Genomic DNA, 19,149 nt, shown 5'->3' with positions numbered 1-19,149 from the left:
GTTCTCTGCTTCCTTATTTTAGCCTTGTCTAATGCCATTGACTATCCTTGAGAAAATTCTTCATGTACCCCATCCTTTTTTTCCTCTCTCTCTTTATAAAGAGAAAGAGAGAGAGAGAGAAGGAGAGAGAACGTACATGAGAAGCTAGGGGGAGGAACAGAGGGAGAGGGAGAGAGGGAGAGAGAAAATCCTAAGCAGGCTCCTTGCCCAGTGCTGAACCTGACTTAGGGCTCAGTCTCATGACTCTGAGATCATGACCAGAGCCGAAATCAAGAGTCATAGGCTTAAACAACTGAGTCACCTGAGTGCCCTTACTTACCCCATCCCTTAAAGACAGATATCTCTGCTGCAACATCTCAGGATCTCCCTCATCCTTCCTTGTAGACTCTTATTCTCTGGACTCTTAAAATTCTATACAGATTTCAGGTCCAGCCTGAAGTGAAGATCTTTCTAAATGTAGCCCCAGATTGGTCCATTGGCTCCATTTGTCCAGCACTAACCTTTTATTGCCTCTATTTAATTTTTTTAAAAATTCTTTTTAGGCCTCAAATTTTCACCTCTTGATGGATTTTTATGTGCATTTTATAGTGTAAACACTGAAAGTCCTCAGCCTGAACAATTTATAATTCCAAAGAAAACTTTGGCTTGGCATCTACAAGCTGGGGAACAAAAGGAAATACCAAGCCATCCTCTTCCTGCAGTAGGACAGACTTGCCATTTTCTCCTTTTTCTCCCAGATCCAGGCATCCCATATGTCTAGGAGGGAGACACCTCCCTGGTCCTCTTCTTAAGCCCCAAGTGGTCCAAACCGAACTTTCACTGGGGCCCTTGTCTTAGAGAAAGCAGGCTGCATCTACCAGGTAGACTACCAGTTCCATGCATTTCTCTTTCTTTACCTCCAAGCAACATTTTTCTCTCTAGTCTACTGAAGTCCATAGCTGACTTTCTTTTTCCTCTTTTCACTCAGAAAACTTTTTTAAAATTTCTGTTCTAAATCTCAGCTCATAAAAACACTCTAGGCATTAGCACTGAAGTGTATAGCACACATGGGCATGTGCACACACGCACACATCTACTCCCATACACACAAAAAGAGACTGTATGGTGGCCACAAAAGAAAAGTAGTTTACTTTACTCTATGTCAGGAAATAATCCTATGTTTTCTCTTCACTTTATTTTTTTAATTCTTAGAGAAGTTGCAGAAAATAAAGTGGATCACTGGTATTTTCATATGCCTTTCTCTGTGATCTGAGCCCTCTAAACTCAGGTTGCAAGGTTTAGAAAACTTCAGTTGCAGGCCTGTGCATGTATTTAAAGCTGAACAGGTGGCAGTATCCCTATTTGTGCTCTTTCTCATCCTTCTCTCTCATTGAGCATGCCATGGCTTTCACTTTTTTTTTTCAGTCCCTATATGGTTGTCCTTTCTCTGTCATTTTCTTATGACTCTATTTCTGTTATTAACAATGATTCTTTGGGGTTCTTGACTTATTTGAACACAATTTAGTCACAGTAAATTGAAAAAGAAATAGTCATAAGAGGGTGAGACTGATATCAAGACATTTCAAGGGCAAAGCATGAAGACTTGCGTTACACACTCACCTATTCCAAGTAATTAAGGGAGAGGCACTGAGGGTGAGAACCCAGCCTCTCTGGGGTCTTGCTTGGGGTCTTCAAAACTGTCTTCTCCTCACTGACCAGCCTATCTTAAAATCATTGAAAGAAGATATTATGATATGTCATACATTTCAAATTGTCTACCTCTAAAGAAAATGACACTCACTTTCCCCTCCTACATAAATTGTGCATTTTCCTGATGATATTACTCTCTTCAGCCTTTGTATGTTAACACACACTGTGCCAAAATCTACCTACTGTTTATTGGTAATTTAAAAATTACACTTACCTGAAATTTACACATAAGGTAATCACATCAATATAACGTCTAATCATGCAATCAGGAGCCAGTTTCCCAAAGGATCCAGTTTCATTGTGGTTTTTCTCTGCCTAGACTTTCCTCTGCTGGCGGTAAAAGAATATTCTCTTTCTGTTTCTATCTCTGGGGCTTTCTCTCTCTCTGCCATTTAATTTGCTTTCTAAGCATCTTTATCCTTTCTAATCTTCCCCCTGCTGCCAGTTTCTTCTATTTTGCTTCACCTAAATTTATGTTGTTTCACAAAAAAAGATGTAACTAGATCTTTTTCCAGTCCTTTTATTGCTTCTCATGTATCTGCTTTTAGTTCTGTCTTTGGTTTATCTCTCACCTAAGAAGAACTCCCTACTCTTTCTGAAGGTCACTCCTGTACTGATAACTAACAGATGCTACTGTTTTGATTCTCCATGAACCTCAGGTCCTGAAAAACTTTGATTCCATGAATAGTGAGGCTTGAATATTCTACCTCCCTATAAATACTCCTGGTTTCTCCTAGGATAGAAACTGGGAGTGATGTCAGAATCTGATGGGTCCCCAGAGATGAAATAAACAACCCTAATCACAGCTGTGCCAAGAACATATGATTATGATCCTGAAAATTGTATAAATGGATCCCTCCTTCTCTCTACCACTCCCAGTCCTCTCTTTCAAATGTTACAGTTTTCTCTTCTTGAATGAGCATACGCACAACTACTCCAACCCAGAAGGATACTGAAACTTCAGTTTCATTAGGGGCATCCACATAGAACTGTGGTAATTAAGTGCAGAGAGGCCCCTCTTTTATAAGGTATTTACAACTTCTCACCAAATAGGATGTTCATCGGTTGTGTACTTAATATTCTTTTATTAAACAACAATAGGATTCAAGTCCTCATACTAAATTCTGTAAAGGCAAAAACCATTCATCACTACTTCCACTGTGCTTAATATATAGCATGGCTTCCTATTACATTCTTTTTTTTTTAAGATTTTATTTATTTATTCATGAGAGAAACAGAGAGAGGCAGAGACATAGGCAGAGGGAGAAGCAGGCTCCCCAAGGGGACCCCGATGTGGGACTTGATCTCAGGACCCTAGGATCATGCCCTGCACCAAAGGCAGATGCTTGACCACTGAGCCAACCAGGCACCCCTTTTTTAGTTTATTACTTGGCTATCCACCTTTTTGCATTTACTTATAAATTTGTCTACAGCTTATCAATTTCCACTAAGCTATATATTGGGATTTTCATTGTGAATTTTGGGAGAATTAAAATTTTTAGGTTACCAATTCAAGAACACAGACTTCATTAAGGTAGTCATTTTTTCTCAATATTTTTTTATACTTTTAAAATATGATTTATATGATTCATATTATTTTCTTTTATTATCCTATTAAAGTGATTAATTATATTGATTGATTTTTAAATATCAACTTCACATTTCTAGAATAAACCCAAATTGGACATGTTACTTTACCTTCCCTAATTTATTGCCAGGTTTAATTTGTTAATGTTCTGTTTAGGATTTTTACATCTATGTTCATCAGTAAGCATGCCCTGAAATTTTTCTTACTTATAATGCTTTTGTCATATTTTGCAATAAGATTATGCAGAGCTTAGGAATAAGCTAGGAAAGTCATTTTTTTTTCCAATTGGGAGATTTTGCATATGATTTGCATGATGTCTTTATTAAATGGCTATCCAGGGGTAGATTTTACATATAGTTTTGATAGATAACAGTTAAAAGAAGGTTCAGATTTTCTTTGTCAGTTTTGGAGCTCCTTGTGAAGAAATATAATTTTAGGTTATATTTTTAAACATTTACATGGCTACCTAGATTTTCTATTTCTCCCTTTGCCTATTTTCATAAGCTATGATTAACTAAGAATGTATGTTTTAGGTGTATATTTTTATATCTATTAACTAAAAGTTATTCATTATGCATCTTTATGATATTTCAATGTCTTCAGGAGCATCCACATATTGTCTTTTCTCATTACTGATGTTGGTTTTATATGCATTCTCTCTTTTATACTTGCCAGTCCATATAGCAGATAAATAATTTCATTGATCTTTAAAAAAATTAATTGTCAGAGGTTAAGTTCTCCAAAAGTAATATTTTTTTAAAGATTTTTTTTGTTTTGTTTATGCATGAGAGACACAGAGGAAGAGGCAGAGACAATAGGCAGAGGGAGAAGCAGCCTCCTTGTGGGGAGCCTGATGCAGAACTTGATCCCAGGACCCCAGGATCACCACCTGAGCCAAAGGCAGATGCTCAACCACTGAGCCACTCAGGCATCCCTTCCAAAAGCATATATTAAGAGAATAGTGAAAGGGATTAAAAGGGAAAGGAGGGAAACTGAGCGGGGGAAAAATTAGAGGGGAAATAAACCATGAGAGACTCCTAACTCTGGGAAACAAAGAATTGCAGAAGGGGAAGAGGGTGGGGGGGATGGTGTGACTGGGTGAAGGACACTAAAGAAGACACTTGATGTATGAGCACTGGGTGTTATACTATATGTTGGCAAATTGAATTTAAATAAATTATTTTTTTACATATTAAGAAATTATATTTGGGATGTAAAATGTAAAGTGTAGGCATCAAGGCAAGGTCACCCCAAAATGTGCCACTTTGGCATATTGATTATTTTATTTTTTAAAGATTTTTTTTATTTATTTATTTATTTATTTATTTATTTATTTATTTATCTTTGAGAGAGAGCATGAATGGGGTAGGAGCAGAGAGAGAAGGACAAGCAGACTCTACACGGATCTCAAAACCCCACATGTGGCTCAGTCTTACAATCCTGAGATCATGACCTGAGCCAACACCAAGAGCTGGATGCTCAACCAACTGAGTCATTCAGGTGCCCCAGCATATGAATTATTTTAAATAAAAGTTACTTAAGGAACAACCAGTACAAAAAGAGCTCTCTGAATACCCTCTACCTGTGTCCCTAGAAAGCAGGAAGTATACCCTTATCCTTTGTGAAGGGTGCCTTTCCTATACCAAGTTAAGAGACATTTTATCACCAGAAACCGGGAATTTAGAGCTGAGAAAGATGTATAAACTATCCTTGTTACTTTTTACTAATGTACTGCCTCAGCTCAAATTCTGTTTAGAGTTCTTCACTAATTTGAAGCTCCCAAACATAAAAGTTTTCTTTGTTCTGTCAATTCCTGACAGATTTATATATATATATATATATATATATATATATATATATATATATATATATATTTTTTTTTTTTTTTGTATAGAAAGTGTAAAAGCTACCTGCTTGGGCATTTCTTTGGGTTTCAATTTTATCATTGTGCCTCCATGTACATGTATTTAATCTTTGTTTTCTGTCTCCTGTTAATCTGTTTCATGTCATTCTTAGACCAGATGGAAGAAATTTATTTTTTTTAAAGATTTTATATATTTATTCTTGAGAGACACACAGAGAGTGGCAGAGACATAGGCAGGGGAGAAGCTCTCCTGCAGGGAGCCTGATGGGGAATTTGGTCCCAGGACCCTGAGATCACAACTTGAGCCAAAGGCAGATACTCAACCACTGAAACACCCAGATGCCCCCAGATGGAAGAAGTTTAAATGGTTGAGAAAAATTGTCCTTCCTCAATAATACCTGAAAACTGTGCTGCCAAGCACTAAAATGGTTTACATTCATTACAGCACTTAGACTTATGACCATAGATAATTACAATGATTTAACAAATGCAAAACTGAGTTATAAGGAAGTTAAATAATTTGCTGAAAGTCTCAGAGCTAATAAGTGGATAGGTCACCATCCTAACACTTGGTTTCTATAGCTGCAAACTTCAATACAGCATAAATTGCATTCCTCAAACACTACCCTTGTAATAACATATAGAAGGTTTATTCCTAATCTTATTTTTTCTTATCTTTTCAGCTAATTTGAGAGTTCCATGCCAAAGTTCTCTGCTAGAGTTCTTCATTCTATTATACTCTTCTCTCTCATCTTGATCACAGTGAGTTAATATAGGAAATGCTGAGACATACTAAATTGTAAGAACAAATTTTTACCCCTAAAAACCATCTTTATTGGGACCCAGAATGTTCTGAACTTTGACTCAGCTGCCTTGATGAGGTTCCATTCTTTAGGGGTCTGTTCAAGCAGTCTCCAAGGATGTGTTAAGGCTTTGAGTTCTTTGTCTTCCCGTGAAGCCACTGAAACCCAGGTTGAATGATTCTTCTGTGCCAGCACTGGGGCATTTCAGATGAACATCTTTCTCCTTATGAGGACAGAAGAAAACAGTAAACTCCAAGTAGAATTTCCTGCCCAGATACCCTCCCTTCCAGCAGGCACAGACCATAGAGTTGCTGGATTCTTTTGATATCATCACCATCAAGATGGAAGGTTCTAGGGTCCCGATTCACATATCTAGGGTACATTATGGAGTTCAGACTCTTGGAGTGCAGCAGGCCCAGAGAATGACCTAGCTCATGAATGGCAACCAGGAACAGATTAAACCCTGAAAAGGTACAGACAAAAGTATAAATATTAACTATAAATAAATAAGACAGAAAAAAGAGGGAAGAAAAAAAAGAGAGAACAGAAAAGGAGGAAATAACAAATGTTAGAGACAAGAAAAGGCAAGCAGACAGGGAAGGAATCTAGATGGGAAATAGAATGGCAAAATAGATGGCCAGATAAACTGGAAGTGAGCAAGAAGCATGCAGAAAATTGAGACACTGATGAATGGAAGCAAAGATATAAAGAGAGAAAAGCAAATGTGACAACGTATTTATGATATAGCATCTTTGTTCAGAAATGATCCCACTTTCTCCCACTCAAATAGGAGAACCAATTCCTCAGCCAAATCTTCCCACCTCCCCTGGCCATGCTGAGTTCTTCCCTTTATTCTCTGTACTACATTCTAAGCCTAAAGGAAAACCATCATTACCAAAACCTGTGCTCCCAGAGAGTTCTAGCATTCCTACCAGGTAAGGTCTTTCTTTACCTCTGTATGAAGTTGACCAATGTTCTCCTCTGTCAAAGTGGATAACTCCTGGAGCTCTAGAATTTGGTAAAAAGGCATGACCTAAGACACCACCTGGTCCATCAAAGGGCCAACAATCTCCATGGGCTGTGGATAATGACAGAAGCTATTGTCACAATGAGAGATCAGGGAAAGGGTGGGAGTGGTCTTGGTAAGCCTTAGTGCCTTAGAGTACTGTGCAACTGGATACCGCTAGAGGTATGAGAGGCCTAAGGCACCATCTGTGCAGGAGAATGGTGTGGCAGCAAAAATCTAGCCACTCTCTATCTTCTGTGGAAAAGAAGAGAAGAGGCAGAGATTGAGTGAAGGTTATATGTAACACAAAAACTTCTTCCCAAAATGGAAGGAAAAGGGAGAAGGAAACTTAGACTCTGCAGTTTAATCAACAGGCTGAACAGGATTTAAACAGATTTGAGGGCTACACAACCACCTTTGACAGACAAATGTATAGTTTTTTACTTTTTTACTCTGTTCACACCATGGTGCATCTCCTCTCCTACCTCCTGCTGCATTTTACTAAAAGATGTCTTCTCTGTATTATACACTTATTGATTTCCATTAGGTTTGCCTGATTTTTTTTTTCAAAAGCTAGACTAGATGGACTATATTTTTGTTTATGGATTGAAACCATTTTCCTTTTACATGGGACACCACACCATCCCTCTTATGTTGTTTCTTACCTAAGTCCCAAAAAGAAATCTTGATATCTGCATCTTGACTTTTCACTTGCTGGAAAATCAGAGGGGTCACATTACTCCAGATGGAAACTGCATTTTGCATGATATTTTTCACTGTGGATGGGTTTATATCTCTTGGGTAATTAATAATCCTGAAAGAAGAAATCTTTAAATGGAATAGCTCAGAGTTATGGGAATTATACTACATCTAAAAAAGAATAACTCTGCTTTAGAGCAAAACACTTAATATTTTGGGGTCTCATTTTGCTCATCTGTAAGATGGAGTAAATTCCCAAAGAGTTAAATCTGCACAATATAGGTTCCTAATAATTTAGATATTTATTAGATTTCTGAGAATTTTATCAAATTTCCCACATTCTTATGTAAATTGAAATGTGAGAACCACAGCCTTACAAAGTAATTATGAAAAAAGAATCAATGTGGATTCAATTGAAAAATACACAGCATTCTACATAGGTTAGTATTGCTTGGCTTTGGATGTCTCTAATACACTTCAGATCCCCATAGAAGAAGTAACTGAGAGAAGGAGCAAAAAATATATGAAAATCCTGTGCTATAAACACCGTCCCCTCCACAAACACACATTTCCAAAAAAAGGATTTAACTAGGCAGAAGTCAGTAGAAGTGCCTCCAGGAAGCACTCATTGCTCCAGGCCCTAACAACAAACACCTGTAGGTCAGAGTGTGCTTATCCCACATAGAACTTCCTGGGAAAGTGGAGTCCTTAGCCCCATCATTTCCTCCACAGTGGGGCTGACGTGACACAACCAGCATCTGCTCATCCTGTAGGACTGTCTCGTTCAGATGGAACTGCTTCAGGCGCTGTATCTTGTCCTCTTGGGTGAAGAGTGGCAACTCCCTCTTGGTCAGGAAAAGCTGATGGAAATAGTTCTGGGTGAGAGACAGGGAAGTGATGTGTACTTAGGATAAGGACAGACTTGCACCTGGGGCAGAGCCTTATTTGAGGTTCTGGGAAGGATGGGGCTTTGTGTCTCTGGCCTTCCTCAACCTCTTGTTGTCAGTTGAATGATGGCAAGTATCCCTGATTCTCCTGTCATGGGGAGACAATAAAAGAAAACCTAGAGAGCCTGTTAAAAATTCTTCAGAAACAAAGCATCCAGTGTCAGGATAGAGAGGCCCAAGAACGGTCGTAAGATATTAGGTGAGACTTGCCTAGGGAAGATGGCATCTGGTCTTTTTTTTTTTTTTTAAGATTTTATTTATTCATGAGAGAGAGACACACAGAGAGAGAGAGACAGAGACAGAGACAGAGACAGAGACAGAGACACACACAGCAGAGGGAGAAGCAGGCTCCATGCAGGGAGCCCTACGTGGGACTCGATCCCAGGTCTCCAGGATCACACCCTGGGCTTCAGGCGGCGCTAAATCCCTGCACCACCAGGACTGCCCACATCTGGTTTTTCTGACCCATTGAGGTGTCTTCAGTCAGGACAGAATGAATGATTCCCACGACATAACATCTGTTTCTACATACCCCATTTATTTGCATTTATGCATTCCATTCCATTAAACTATTCTTTTAAAGCTCATTCATTAGCCACTCCCTGTGGTTCATTGACTCATTCAAGTTCTATTGACTTTCTTACCATCTGGTACTGAATTTCAACTTCTGGTGAAAAAGGGACCTTATATTCTAGTCAGGCTATATGTGTATCTATGTTTGAACTCCAGTATTTTCAGAGCAGTATTTATGTCTATTTTTACCTGACCTACACCACAGTTCTTATGCTGGTGCTTGATATGAACTCATGATTAATTTCTGCATTTTTGTAAAAAATTGCATTTTTATGCCTTTATTTTATTGTGGAATTGGCTGGGCACTCAGAGGCACATGATGTAGCACATTTTTCTGGGCTAAGTATGAGCAGTAAATTTTACTCAGTTCCTGAGTAATTATGAAACACACAACTAATGGCAGTTTCAGTTATTTTGATGCTGAAAAGGTCTGAAACATATTCATGGTTTCTTGAGGAATTTGAAAGTGTGTAATAGACAATTTGGGAAGTTTCTCAGTCCATAGGAAGGACAAATTTATTAGTCCATTTAAATCACTTTTCCTGGTTGTTCACCACCTGCCAGACTCAGAGATAGAGACCCTGGGTGTTCATTCTATGCCATTCCAGAAGGCTAAGAGTCAGGGAGAAGAGCACTGCAGTTAAACTATCTACTAGGCACCATAAGCACAGTACTTTAGGGGCCTAAAAATGATTTCATTATTTCTAAAATCAGAAGAAAAAACACTTATAGTTTGAAGAAAATGAAAAATGGTTTAATATGTAATTTTAATGTATGAGTTTCTACCATGTGGTAACTGTTTAGATATAACACATAATGGAAGAAGAGTCCATAATAGTAATAATGTGATAAGATGGTCCAGTTAACACACCTACCTTAACAAAGTCCAGTCCTTTAAGGTCTGTAGCAGGGGGTACTGGAAAGGCCAGGCACCAAGGCAGGAAAACAGTAACCTTTAAGATGGCAGCCTGCATGGCGAATGCTCATTTCTCCCCTTGCCTGAATTCATGTACCTAACATTGATCATGGAGCCTTTATAGCCATGCCAGCCACATCCAGTGACTCATGATACTAGTCTGCCCTTTCTTTGCACTGGTTAGTGTTGTCATTGTCCTTTCTGAACTGAAGGCATAGTGGTCAGCATGACGACAGCAGCCATAGGATTTATTTTCCCATTCATTTCATGCTTGATGGCCCTCGGGATACCTGGTCACAGCCCTGGCAGAGGAAATACTGACATATATCAGGTTATAGGGGACATTGACATTTAAAAGGGAGGAAAAAAAACCTCCAAGAAACAGGAAACAAAAGAACAATTTATTACAGCTTTACACATAGAATAATTTCTTTACTAGTCACAGACAAATATTACCTTGCTCCAGAAGCTGAAGAGAGAGAAGATTGTGAAATTGTGGAAGATAGTAGTGTCCACTGTAGTGAAAATCTAGATCAGAATATGAAAAATCTCTGAGACCGATATAGAAGAGTTATAGGAACACACAGAATGATAAAGTTGCTAAAAATACGTTTAAGAAAATAATTCAATTAATAATAAATTGAGACCAACTCAGAGATTTACAAACACAGCAAAACATTTCTATTGATAGCCTTTGAAATCCACAAATATGAGTATGAATATTAACTCTTCTACCTATAAGCTGATCTGCTTTAACAAGTTATTTAATACTGTGAAGCTCCTGTCTTTTTATCTGTAAATTAAGAAACTAAAAATATTACAGAAACTTAGCACTGAGCTTGGTAACAGTAAACCACAATTGATAAAAGCTGTTTTACAATTACTATTACATTCACACACACACACACACACACACACACACACACACACACAAAAATTTGAAGCAGAAACAAAGGCCTGGAGACACGGAGAGAATGATTCAAACACCACGCTCTATGGAGTACCTTCTGAGTGCCCAGACCTGAAACTGCTTCCAATGAGGAAGACAAAGTGAATGGATGCGTTTCCATTTCTTGGCCTCAGGAGCTCATCCTTTGACAATCACAGGAACTCCTGCTGTACTTGCTCCTCCAAGGATTGCACCTCTCTCTCTCCTATTCCTGACAGTTTCCCCAGATAAACCAAAGGGATAAAATGGTTCTGCAAATAGGATAGAGAATGGATTGGGCAAGTAGAGGTGTTCACCTCCAAAACTCTAGATCCCTACCTCTATATCAATTCCTTCAGGCAACTGATTTTAATCAAATTTCTTTCTTCTTATGGGGAGTGTCTACTCCCTAAACGTGATATTATCCAGTCATTTTCCCTGCAAATGCAGGCTCAATAAATCAAATTGGTTTGCCTTCTCCTGTGGCCTGAAAACATGCCCTTCTAGGGTAACGAAACTTCCATTGATGCTCCTTTGTAGGATTATAGCCTTCTGCTCCATATCCCCATCCCTATCTTCTTCATGGCTGGGAAAGATACCATATTTGATTGAGGTTTCTCTGCCTTAGAAATATTTGGCACTGAGGAGTGGTGAGAGAGAGGTGTGAGGACTGTGCCAACCATGATCTTGGCATAAGACCAGGTCCACAATTTCATTAAATGTTAACCTGATGGCAAAATGTGATAGAAGCCAGAGTTCTGGGCCTTGGGCCTACAGTTAAAACAAAAATCAAATAACAGGTTTTAAGGATGGAAGTTGAGGATCATATAAGAACTTATAAAACAATTATTGAGTATCTATTATAAAATAAGTCTATATTTTATGCTTTTGATGAGGATTACTACAATTTTATAGGTAAAAGATGGGACTTGAAAATAAGAGATAACATACTAATATCATGCAGTTAAGGAATAAAGTTAGTTTCAAATTCAACACTGAAATGTTCCATCAACAAGGGTGAACAAAATTATATATAGATGACAGATAATCAATTGATTGATAGATAATAGGTAGATAGAAGATAGGTACATAGATAATAGATGATAGATAGATAAATGAATAGATGATAGATAGATAGATAGATAGATAGATAGATAGATAGATAGATAATAGACAGTTGGATACATAGATTATAGCAGACCACTACCCAGGAACAACAGGAAACCAATTACTGACACATGTAACAAAACAGGCAACATCAAAAACATTACCTTGAGCTAAAGATGTGTGATTATAGCTACATTTATGTGAAGTTCAAGAAAAGGCAAAACCAATTTATGGAGGAAAAGCTGAGCAGAGATTTCTTTTGTGGAAGGGAGGGAGGATTGATGGTAAAACACACATACAAGGGAACTTTCTCAAGTGATGACACCTATTTCTTAACTAGAATCTGGGTAATACAGGTGGATTCACTTTTCAAACTTGCTAAAGTATATTTAGTTATCTGTGCATATGCTAATTATACCTTCCTAAAAATAAGTATTATTGAGGTGCCTGGGGTGCCTTGGCTCAGTTGGCTAAGTGTCTGCCTTTGGCTCAGGTCAATCTCAGGGTCCTGGGATGGAGTCCTGCCTGGGGCTCTCTGCTCAGCAGGGATTCTGCTTCTCCCTCTGTCCTTCCCCCTGCTTGTTCTCTCTCTCTCTCTCTCTCTCTCTCTCTCTCTCTCCATCTCTCAAATAAATAAATAAAATCTTAAAAAATAATTATTTTTTAAATAAATAAGAGAAATGAATGATACAGGACTATATTATAAATGGCAATATCTGTGGTTATATGAGGACATATATAATTATGTTGATTTTTTCAATGTGGAAATGTTAAAACTAGTTTCCATTCTAAAAAAAGGAAGCTATATTCTAAAGATATGAGTAAAAATAATAAATAATCCAATATAAGAATTAATAAGATTGAAGATATTTGTGGTAAATTTGGAGAAGAGAATACTCTAAATCTGGAAAGGCAAGGTGGAGTTAAGACTGTCTATGGACCAGAGGTGTTTATTGTTAGGTAGGTATAAAGTAAAGACAGATTATTTCTTATGGCCTCTTTCAAATTTGTAAAATATGACTGTTCACTGAAAGCTCCCAGTGACATAAGTCTTAATCTTCATTTCCAAGATGAATAAACTATAGTTTAGGAAATAATACAAACCTCTCCATAGAAATAGTAAAATTCATAAGGTTTGCATCTCTATATGGTTAACTCTAAAGCAAATTCTATCGAATGGACATGCAGCTTTTCTTTACTGGCAGATATCCATCATTATACAATCAACACAGACTCGTTTCTTCAACCAGAATAAATTCACAACCTTGGGGCCAAAGCTCAGGGGAGTCACAATGATGGAAATAATGCCTAACTGTCAAAAATTACTAGTTTTCCAAAATACATTGCAACACTGAAAAAAGAAGCACAAAACTTTTTGAATCTCTTATGTCTCCTCAGTTCTCTGAAATACCTCTTTTTTAATCCCTCCCACTCATCAATTCCCAAAATGCTCCTCCATATATTCCTTATATGTTCTTCAGCCCTCGTTTTTCATTACTTTCCTGTCCCCCAGAGTTTGGCTTCTCCATCTCCAAGAAGTGAGAAGTCAAGTCCTCTCCAACCCTTGATAGGACATGATTAGAGTCCCCCATAAAAGGTAGTTCTTCAGTTACTCTGACTTGTTCTTAAAATTCTGGTGTAGAATTCTTAATAAATGGAATCCTCCTGTGTTTAGATCATTAAACTACACCATAGATTCATTAAGGATGGACTTTCCCAATTTGCATTGATGTATGTAGCACAATCTTTGGAACCTAGAAGGAACTTACTGTTTGTTAGATGAATAAATGTGTTCAGTGAAAGAAACTCATAGCTACTAATGAGATTAGAAGTAAGTTGTTTGTATCTGTTTTGCTAGCAGTAAATGGGAGCACATAACTCAAGTTTCTTGACCTAGGGCAGATAAAAATTACAATAATTTATTGAGCACATATGCTATGTCAAGCATGTACTATCTTGCTTCATTGATGCAACCACTTTTGAAGTAGGAGTTTTATTACTTTCTTCTTAGAGTTAAGGAAGTAAGGCCTTCTCATCATTTGACCATCATTTGAGCAGTCATAATTCTCAAAGTGATGTATGGAAGTTCTAAAAAGAGAGAGAGAGAGAGAACCTTACTCTGAAGGCAGAACAGTTAATCACTGAAGTGGAATGCCAATTTTGGAGAGATCATTCCCTCACTTGTGCTACATGTCATTGCAATGCTGTTTCTGGCATGCCCAGTGTGTAACATACAATCTGACAGGGCAGACTCAGATGAGTAGCCATCTGTAAGACTGACCCAGTACTCAAGTAAATGAGTGCTGGATGCTGAGGCCTCACTTACCTAAGAAAGCAAATGAGTGACTTATTAACAATTCAGCCAAAGACAAGGAAGTATAGCAGTGTTTCTCAAAATGTGACATAAATATGGACCATTTGAAAATGTTGTTAAAGATAAAGATTCTGATTAACTAGGTCTTAGATGGTCCTAATATGTTTGTAAGTTTTTATTTTAATTCCAATTAGTTTACAGTTTTATAATAGTTTCAAGGATATAATATAGTGAGTCAACAATTCCATACATCACCTGGTCTTCATCAAGACAAGTGCACTCCTTAATCCCCATCACCTATTTAATCCATCTTCCCCCTAACCTCCCTTCTGGTAACCAAAAGTTTGTTCTCTATAGTTAAGTGTCTGTTTCTTGGTTTGCCTCTCTCTCTTTCTCCCTTTGCTCATTTGTTGTGTTTCTTAAATTCCACATATGAATGAAATCATATGATATTTGTCTTTCTCTGACTGACTTATTTCACTTAGGATTATTCTCTCTAGCTCCATCCATGTTGTTGCAAATGGCAAGATTTTATTCTTTTTTTTTCATGGCTGAGTAATAGTCCAGTGTGTGTGTGCATGCGTGTGTGTGTGTGTATACACATAAACTCCACCTTCTTTATCCATTTATCAATCAGTGAGGTCCTAATATTTTTAATTTTAACAAGCTCTTAGCTAATGCCAATGGTGCTTATCTAAGGATCATACTTTTTGACTAGTTAGAAGGTAAGAGATTTTGAAAATATAAGGAGTGTAGAACCTGTGAATTCAACCAGAAAGCTTTGAGAATGAATGGTAGATTTTACATTTTATTTTTAAAACTAGAAGCTATGAGAAACAGAAACCCATTTCTCCTCCCCTTCCTACCCATACTTTCATCCTATTATTCATCATTCCAATAGCATCTGATGCCTGGAGCTGAAAAATCTGGCTTATGCCCAAAACTTTTCTCAGAAAAGTACGGATTGTTTTCCAACTCCTTCTGGGTACACCATCTTAGTGTGAGGAGTAAAAGCATTTTGAAAGTATGGGAATGCATGACTTCCATTTCTGTGATTAAGGGAATGAGGTAGGGTAGGGGGATAGAGGGCGTTTTCCAGAGCTGGGAAATTGTTGCCTTTGTTATGACCTGGCAACTCTTTTGGGAAAGAGCAACTCATTATCTTATTCATCTTGATGTAGAAGAAATGTTTCCACAACAGAACTAGACTTTGGACTTAGACTGAGAAAAGAATTACTAGTAGAGAACATAGGGGACAATCAGAGATGGGAACAAGGGGATTGTACAAGCTCTAAAGAGTTATCAGTATCCCTATGGCAAAATAGAGCAACAAAAATGTTTATCATCATATTATTTAACTATTATCAATGTATGTTTTCTATCCCAAAACTATTTTGCATTCACATTTATCTTTTCTGTCTGTGAATACCATGTCATTTGTGATGGAAAGGTAAGATGGTCAGAAGGAATAGAGGAATAGCTTAGGTCTTGTATTTAAAAAGTATTGTAGGAAAAAAAAATAAATTAAATTAAATAATTAAATTAAAAATAAAAAGTATTATAGGAACTCAGGGTATTATGTCAAATCCTTTTGGTTGGAGTGTAGATTTATACTGATCAAACCTCTTTCATGGATATAAGAATATAGAGAGAAATAGGAAACATTATACAGGGCTTTAAAAGTCATGTAAAAGGGATCCCTGGGTGGCGCAGTGGTTTAGCGCCTGCCTTTGGCCCAGAGCGCGATCCTGGAGACCTGGGATCGAATCCCACATCGGGCTCCCGGTGCATGGAGCCTGCTTCTCTCTCTGCCTCCCTTTCTCTCTCTCTCTCTCTCTCTCTCTCTCTCTCTCTGTGACTATCATAAATAAATAAAAAAACTTAAAAAAAAAGTCATGTAAAATATTTATACTATTTACATTTTATAAATATACATTTAAATTATCAGTGTTTATTCAGATAAGTATAATAATAATTGTTAAAAAAAATAATAATAAGAGCACCTAGCTTGTACTGATTGTTAAGTATCACAAGCTATTTATATGAATTATCTCATTTAATCCTATTTTATTGATTAGGGAATTCAAACTCAAGACAGTTAAGCAATTTATTCAGAGTTAGAGAGCTTTAATTGGCAAAACCTGCAATTTTTACCTATATCACACACTTATGTATGTGTTATAAAAATTGTACATGCTTCACCAAACCAACTGACCACTGATCCTGAGGCAGCTCCATGGCCTGGCTCCAACCTCGTTCAACCATAGTCTCAGGCAGCCCTGACTGGGTGGGGATCTAGGAGGAATTATGCCTGTCCACACAACTAGTAAAAGGCTCACCACCTTAAGCATGACTGGACTCAGAAGCAGCCTGTGATCTGGCTCCAGCCCCACTCAACCCAAATCCCAGAGGCAGTCCTATATGTCCAGGGACCTGGCAGGAGAAGGCCTTTACCTGCCCAAACTAGTCTGTAAGGACTGGAGGAGGTGACAGCCCCTTAAAATATACAGACACCAATGCAAGGCTATAAGGATCATGAAGAATCAAGAAAACGTCATCAACATCAGAAAATAATAAAACACCAGTAACCAACCATAAAGAAATGGAGACTCATGAATTGCTTGATAAGAAATTAAAAAATAATCATCTTAAAGAAACTCAATGAGCAATGATAGAACACAGACAACTAAACAAAACCAGGAAAACAATACCAGAACAAAAAGAAATTCACTAAAGAAATAGAAACCATAAGAAAAGAATCAAAAAGAAATCCTGTGGCTGAAGAATACAATTACTGAGCTGAAAATTCAATAAAGAATTTCAACAGCAAACTTGATAAACAAAAGAAAGTTGAGGATACTCAAAGAAAGATTATTTGAAATTATGCAATTAGACTAACGAAGAAAAGAAAGATGAAAATGGTGAAGAAGTTCTGAAAGAGTTATACAATACCATGAAGAGAACTAATATACATATTATGGAAGTCCTAGAAGGAAAGAAAGAGGCAGAAAACTTATTTAACGGTATAATGGCTGAACTTCTCAAATCTAAAAAGGTTACTGACATTCATGAATCCCAAGGAAACATAAGTATGTTAAACCCAAAGAAGTTTATACTGAGATATATAATTAAATTATCAAAAGTCAAACACAAAGTAAATTTTAAAACAGCAGGAAAACAGTGAATTATTATACAAGAGAGCCCCTGTAAATCTATCAGTAGATTTCTCACCTTGCAGTCTAGGAGAGAATAGGAGGTTATATTCTAAGTACTGAGAGAGACAAAGCAAAGCTGCAAGCTAGAATGCTTTGTCCAGCAATCTGTCTTTTAAGAATGAGAGATAAAGACTTTCCCAACAAGAACTGAGGGTATTTGTCACCTAGACTTGCCTTATAAGAATCATTTCAAGTTGTTCAGGTTGAAGAACTTAAACTTGAAAAACAAGTTATTCAAGTTGAAGTTCAAGTAGAAGAACTTAAAAAAGTTCTGCAGTTTGAAAAAAAAGACATTAAACAAAGTAAAAAGTAAAAAATCTCACTAATCTTATATATGAAAATAAAAATCTCACTGCTTAAGATAAAGAGAAATAGAATATTGTAATGACAAGGTGCAAATCACTTTTCACACTAGTATATAAATTTAAAGACAAAAATAGTAGGAATAACTATAGCCACAGAAATTTGCTAATGGAGAGCTAATGTAGAAAGAATAAAAAATTGGCATCAATTACATAAAATACACAGGGAAAAGTAAATGTAGGTTATAGAAATATGATTAAACAGTTAATTAAACAGTTATCAGCTTAAAACAGACTGCTGTATCTATGCCTGCTAGGTGTAAGCCCCATGATAAATACACACGCGCGCGCGTGTGCACACACACACACACCATACGGTAGATACACAAAAAATAAAGAGAAATTAAAAAATATTAAACTGACAGAAAACAATTAAAAATGGAAAGAGTAAATCCTTACCTTACTAAATGTAAGTGGACTAAATTCCTCAACCAAATGCTACAAAGTGGTTGAATCGATAAGCAATATCCAAATGTATGCTATCTATAAGAGACACACATTAGATTTAAGGACACATATATGATGAATTGTTGTGCCCTAGATTGCGAATCCGAGAAACCACTAAGGAGCCAACAGCGATGCAAGCGCACGAGGGTTTATTAGCAAGCTCGAGCTTGGGTCCAAGTGTGCCGGACACAGCAGAGCAGGGACTTGGACCCCGAAGTGGGTTACTGCTGGGTTTTTTATAGGCTGGTCTAGGGGATTTTCAGAAGGGATGGAGGGATTTCTCAAGTTCTGTTTACATTTTGATATGAGGCTTTCAAGGGCATTGAGCTCTGTAATCATTCTAATATGGGACTTTCTACCACAAGTGTGGGCTCTGTTGTCTTTCTGATATGGGATTCTCTGCCCGAGGGCAATTCTGAACTCTGTTGTCTTTCTGATATGGGATTACCTGCCGAGGACATTGAGGACATTCTACAGTTTTTCCCATAAAGTTCAGCTCTTATTCACAGGGGCCTAAGATGGCTGTACTTGTGCTAATGCTAAAATTTAGGTGGGATGGCCTTAATTTTCCTCGGCCTCCACAGAATATGAAGTAGTGTTGAAAGATACTTCTTGTGAATGCTAACTAAAAGAGGGCAGAGATGGCTATACTTACATCGGACAAAATAGATTTTTACTTCCAGATTATCAT

General features: G+C 37.3%; 1 protein-coding gene across 6 annotated transcripts; it reads right to left on the bottom strand.

Moving 5' to 3' along the window:
- Positions 1-5,180: 5,180 nt before the first annotated feature.
- Positions 5,181-17,802, bottom strand: MMP26 (matrix metallopeptidase 26). 6 transcript variants are annotated; one of them, XM_025459221.3, is made up of 8 exons: positions 17,666-17,802; positions 10,542-10,613; positions 10,045-10,387; positions 8,304-8,509; positions 7,616-7,764; positions 6,897-7,022; positions 6,246-6,407; positions 5,181-6,167 (listed from the first exon to the last, which is right to left on the bottom strand). In XM_025459221.3, exons 3-8 carry the CDS (start codon positions 10,141-10,143, stop codon positions 6,067-6,069), a joined length of 843 nt encoding a protein of 280 aa, XP_025315006.3. In that variant the 5' UTR covers positions 10,144-10,387; positions 10,542-10,613; positions 17,666-17,802; the 3' UTR covers positions 5,181-6,066. The 6 variants fall into 6 exon arrangements, with proteins under 6 accessions (XP_025315006.3, XP_025315007.3, XP_035559775.2 ...); XM_025459219.3 differs by having other exon boundaries at positions 5,184-6,167; positions 8,304-8,524; XM_025459222.3 differs by lacking the exon at positions 6,897-7,022 and having other exon boundaries at positions 8,304-8,524.
- Between the last annotated feature and the right edge of the window lie 1,347 nt (positions 17,803-19,149).

Source organism: Canis lupus, chromosome 21 (assembly GCF_003254725.2).
Source record: "Canis lupus dingo isolate Sandy chromosome 21, ASM325472v2, whole genome shotgun sequence".
Classification (NCBI taxonomy): domain Eukaryota; kingdom Metazoa; phylum Chordata; class Mammalia; order Carnivora; family Canidae; genus Canis; species Canis lupus.
Note: the sequence above shows the minus strand (reverse complement) of the source record. Positions and strands in the feature narration are given on the sequence as shown.

Coding starts and splice junctions, on each gene's coding strand:
- MMP26 (XM_025459219.3), bottom strand. CDS start 10,143: ATGCAGGCTGCCATCTTAAAGGTTACTGTTTTCCTGCCTTGGTGCCTG. Junction 7,023..7,615: donor GATTTCTTTTTGGGACTTAG/GTAAGAAACAAC, acceptor CATTATCCACAG/CCCATGGAGATTGTTGGCCC. Junction 6,408..6,896: donor TTGGTCAACTTCATACAGAG/GTAAAGAAAGAC, acceptor GTACCTTTTCAG/GGTTTAATCTGTTCCTGGTT.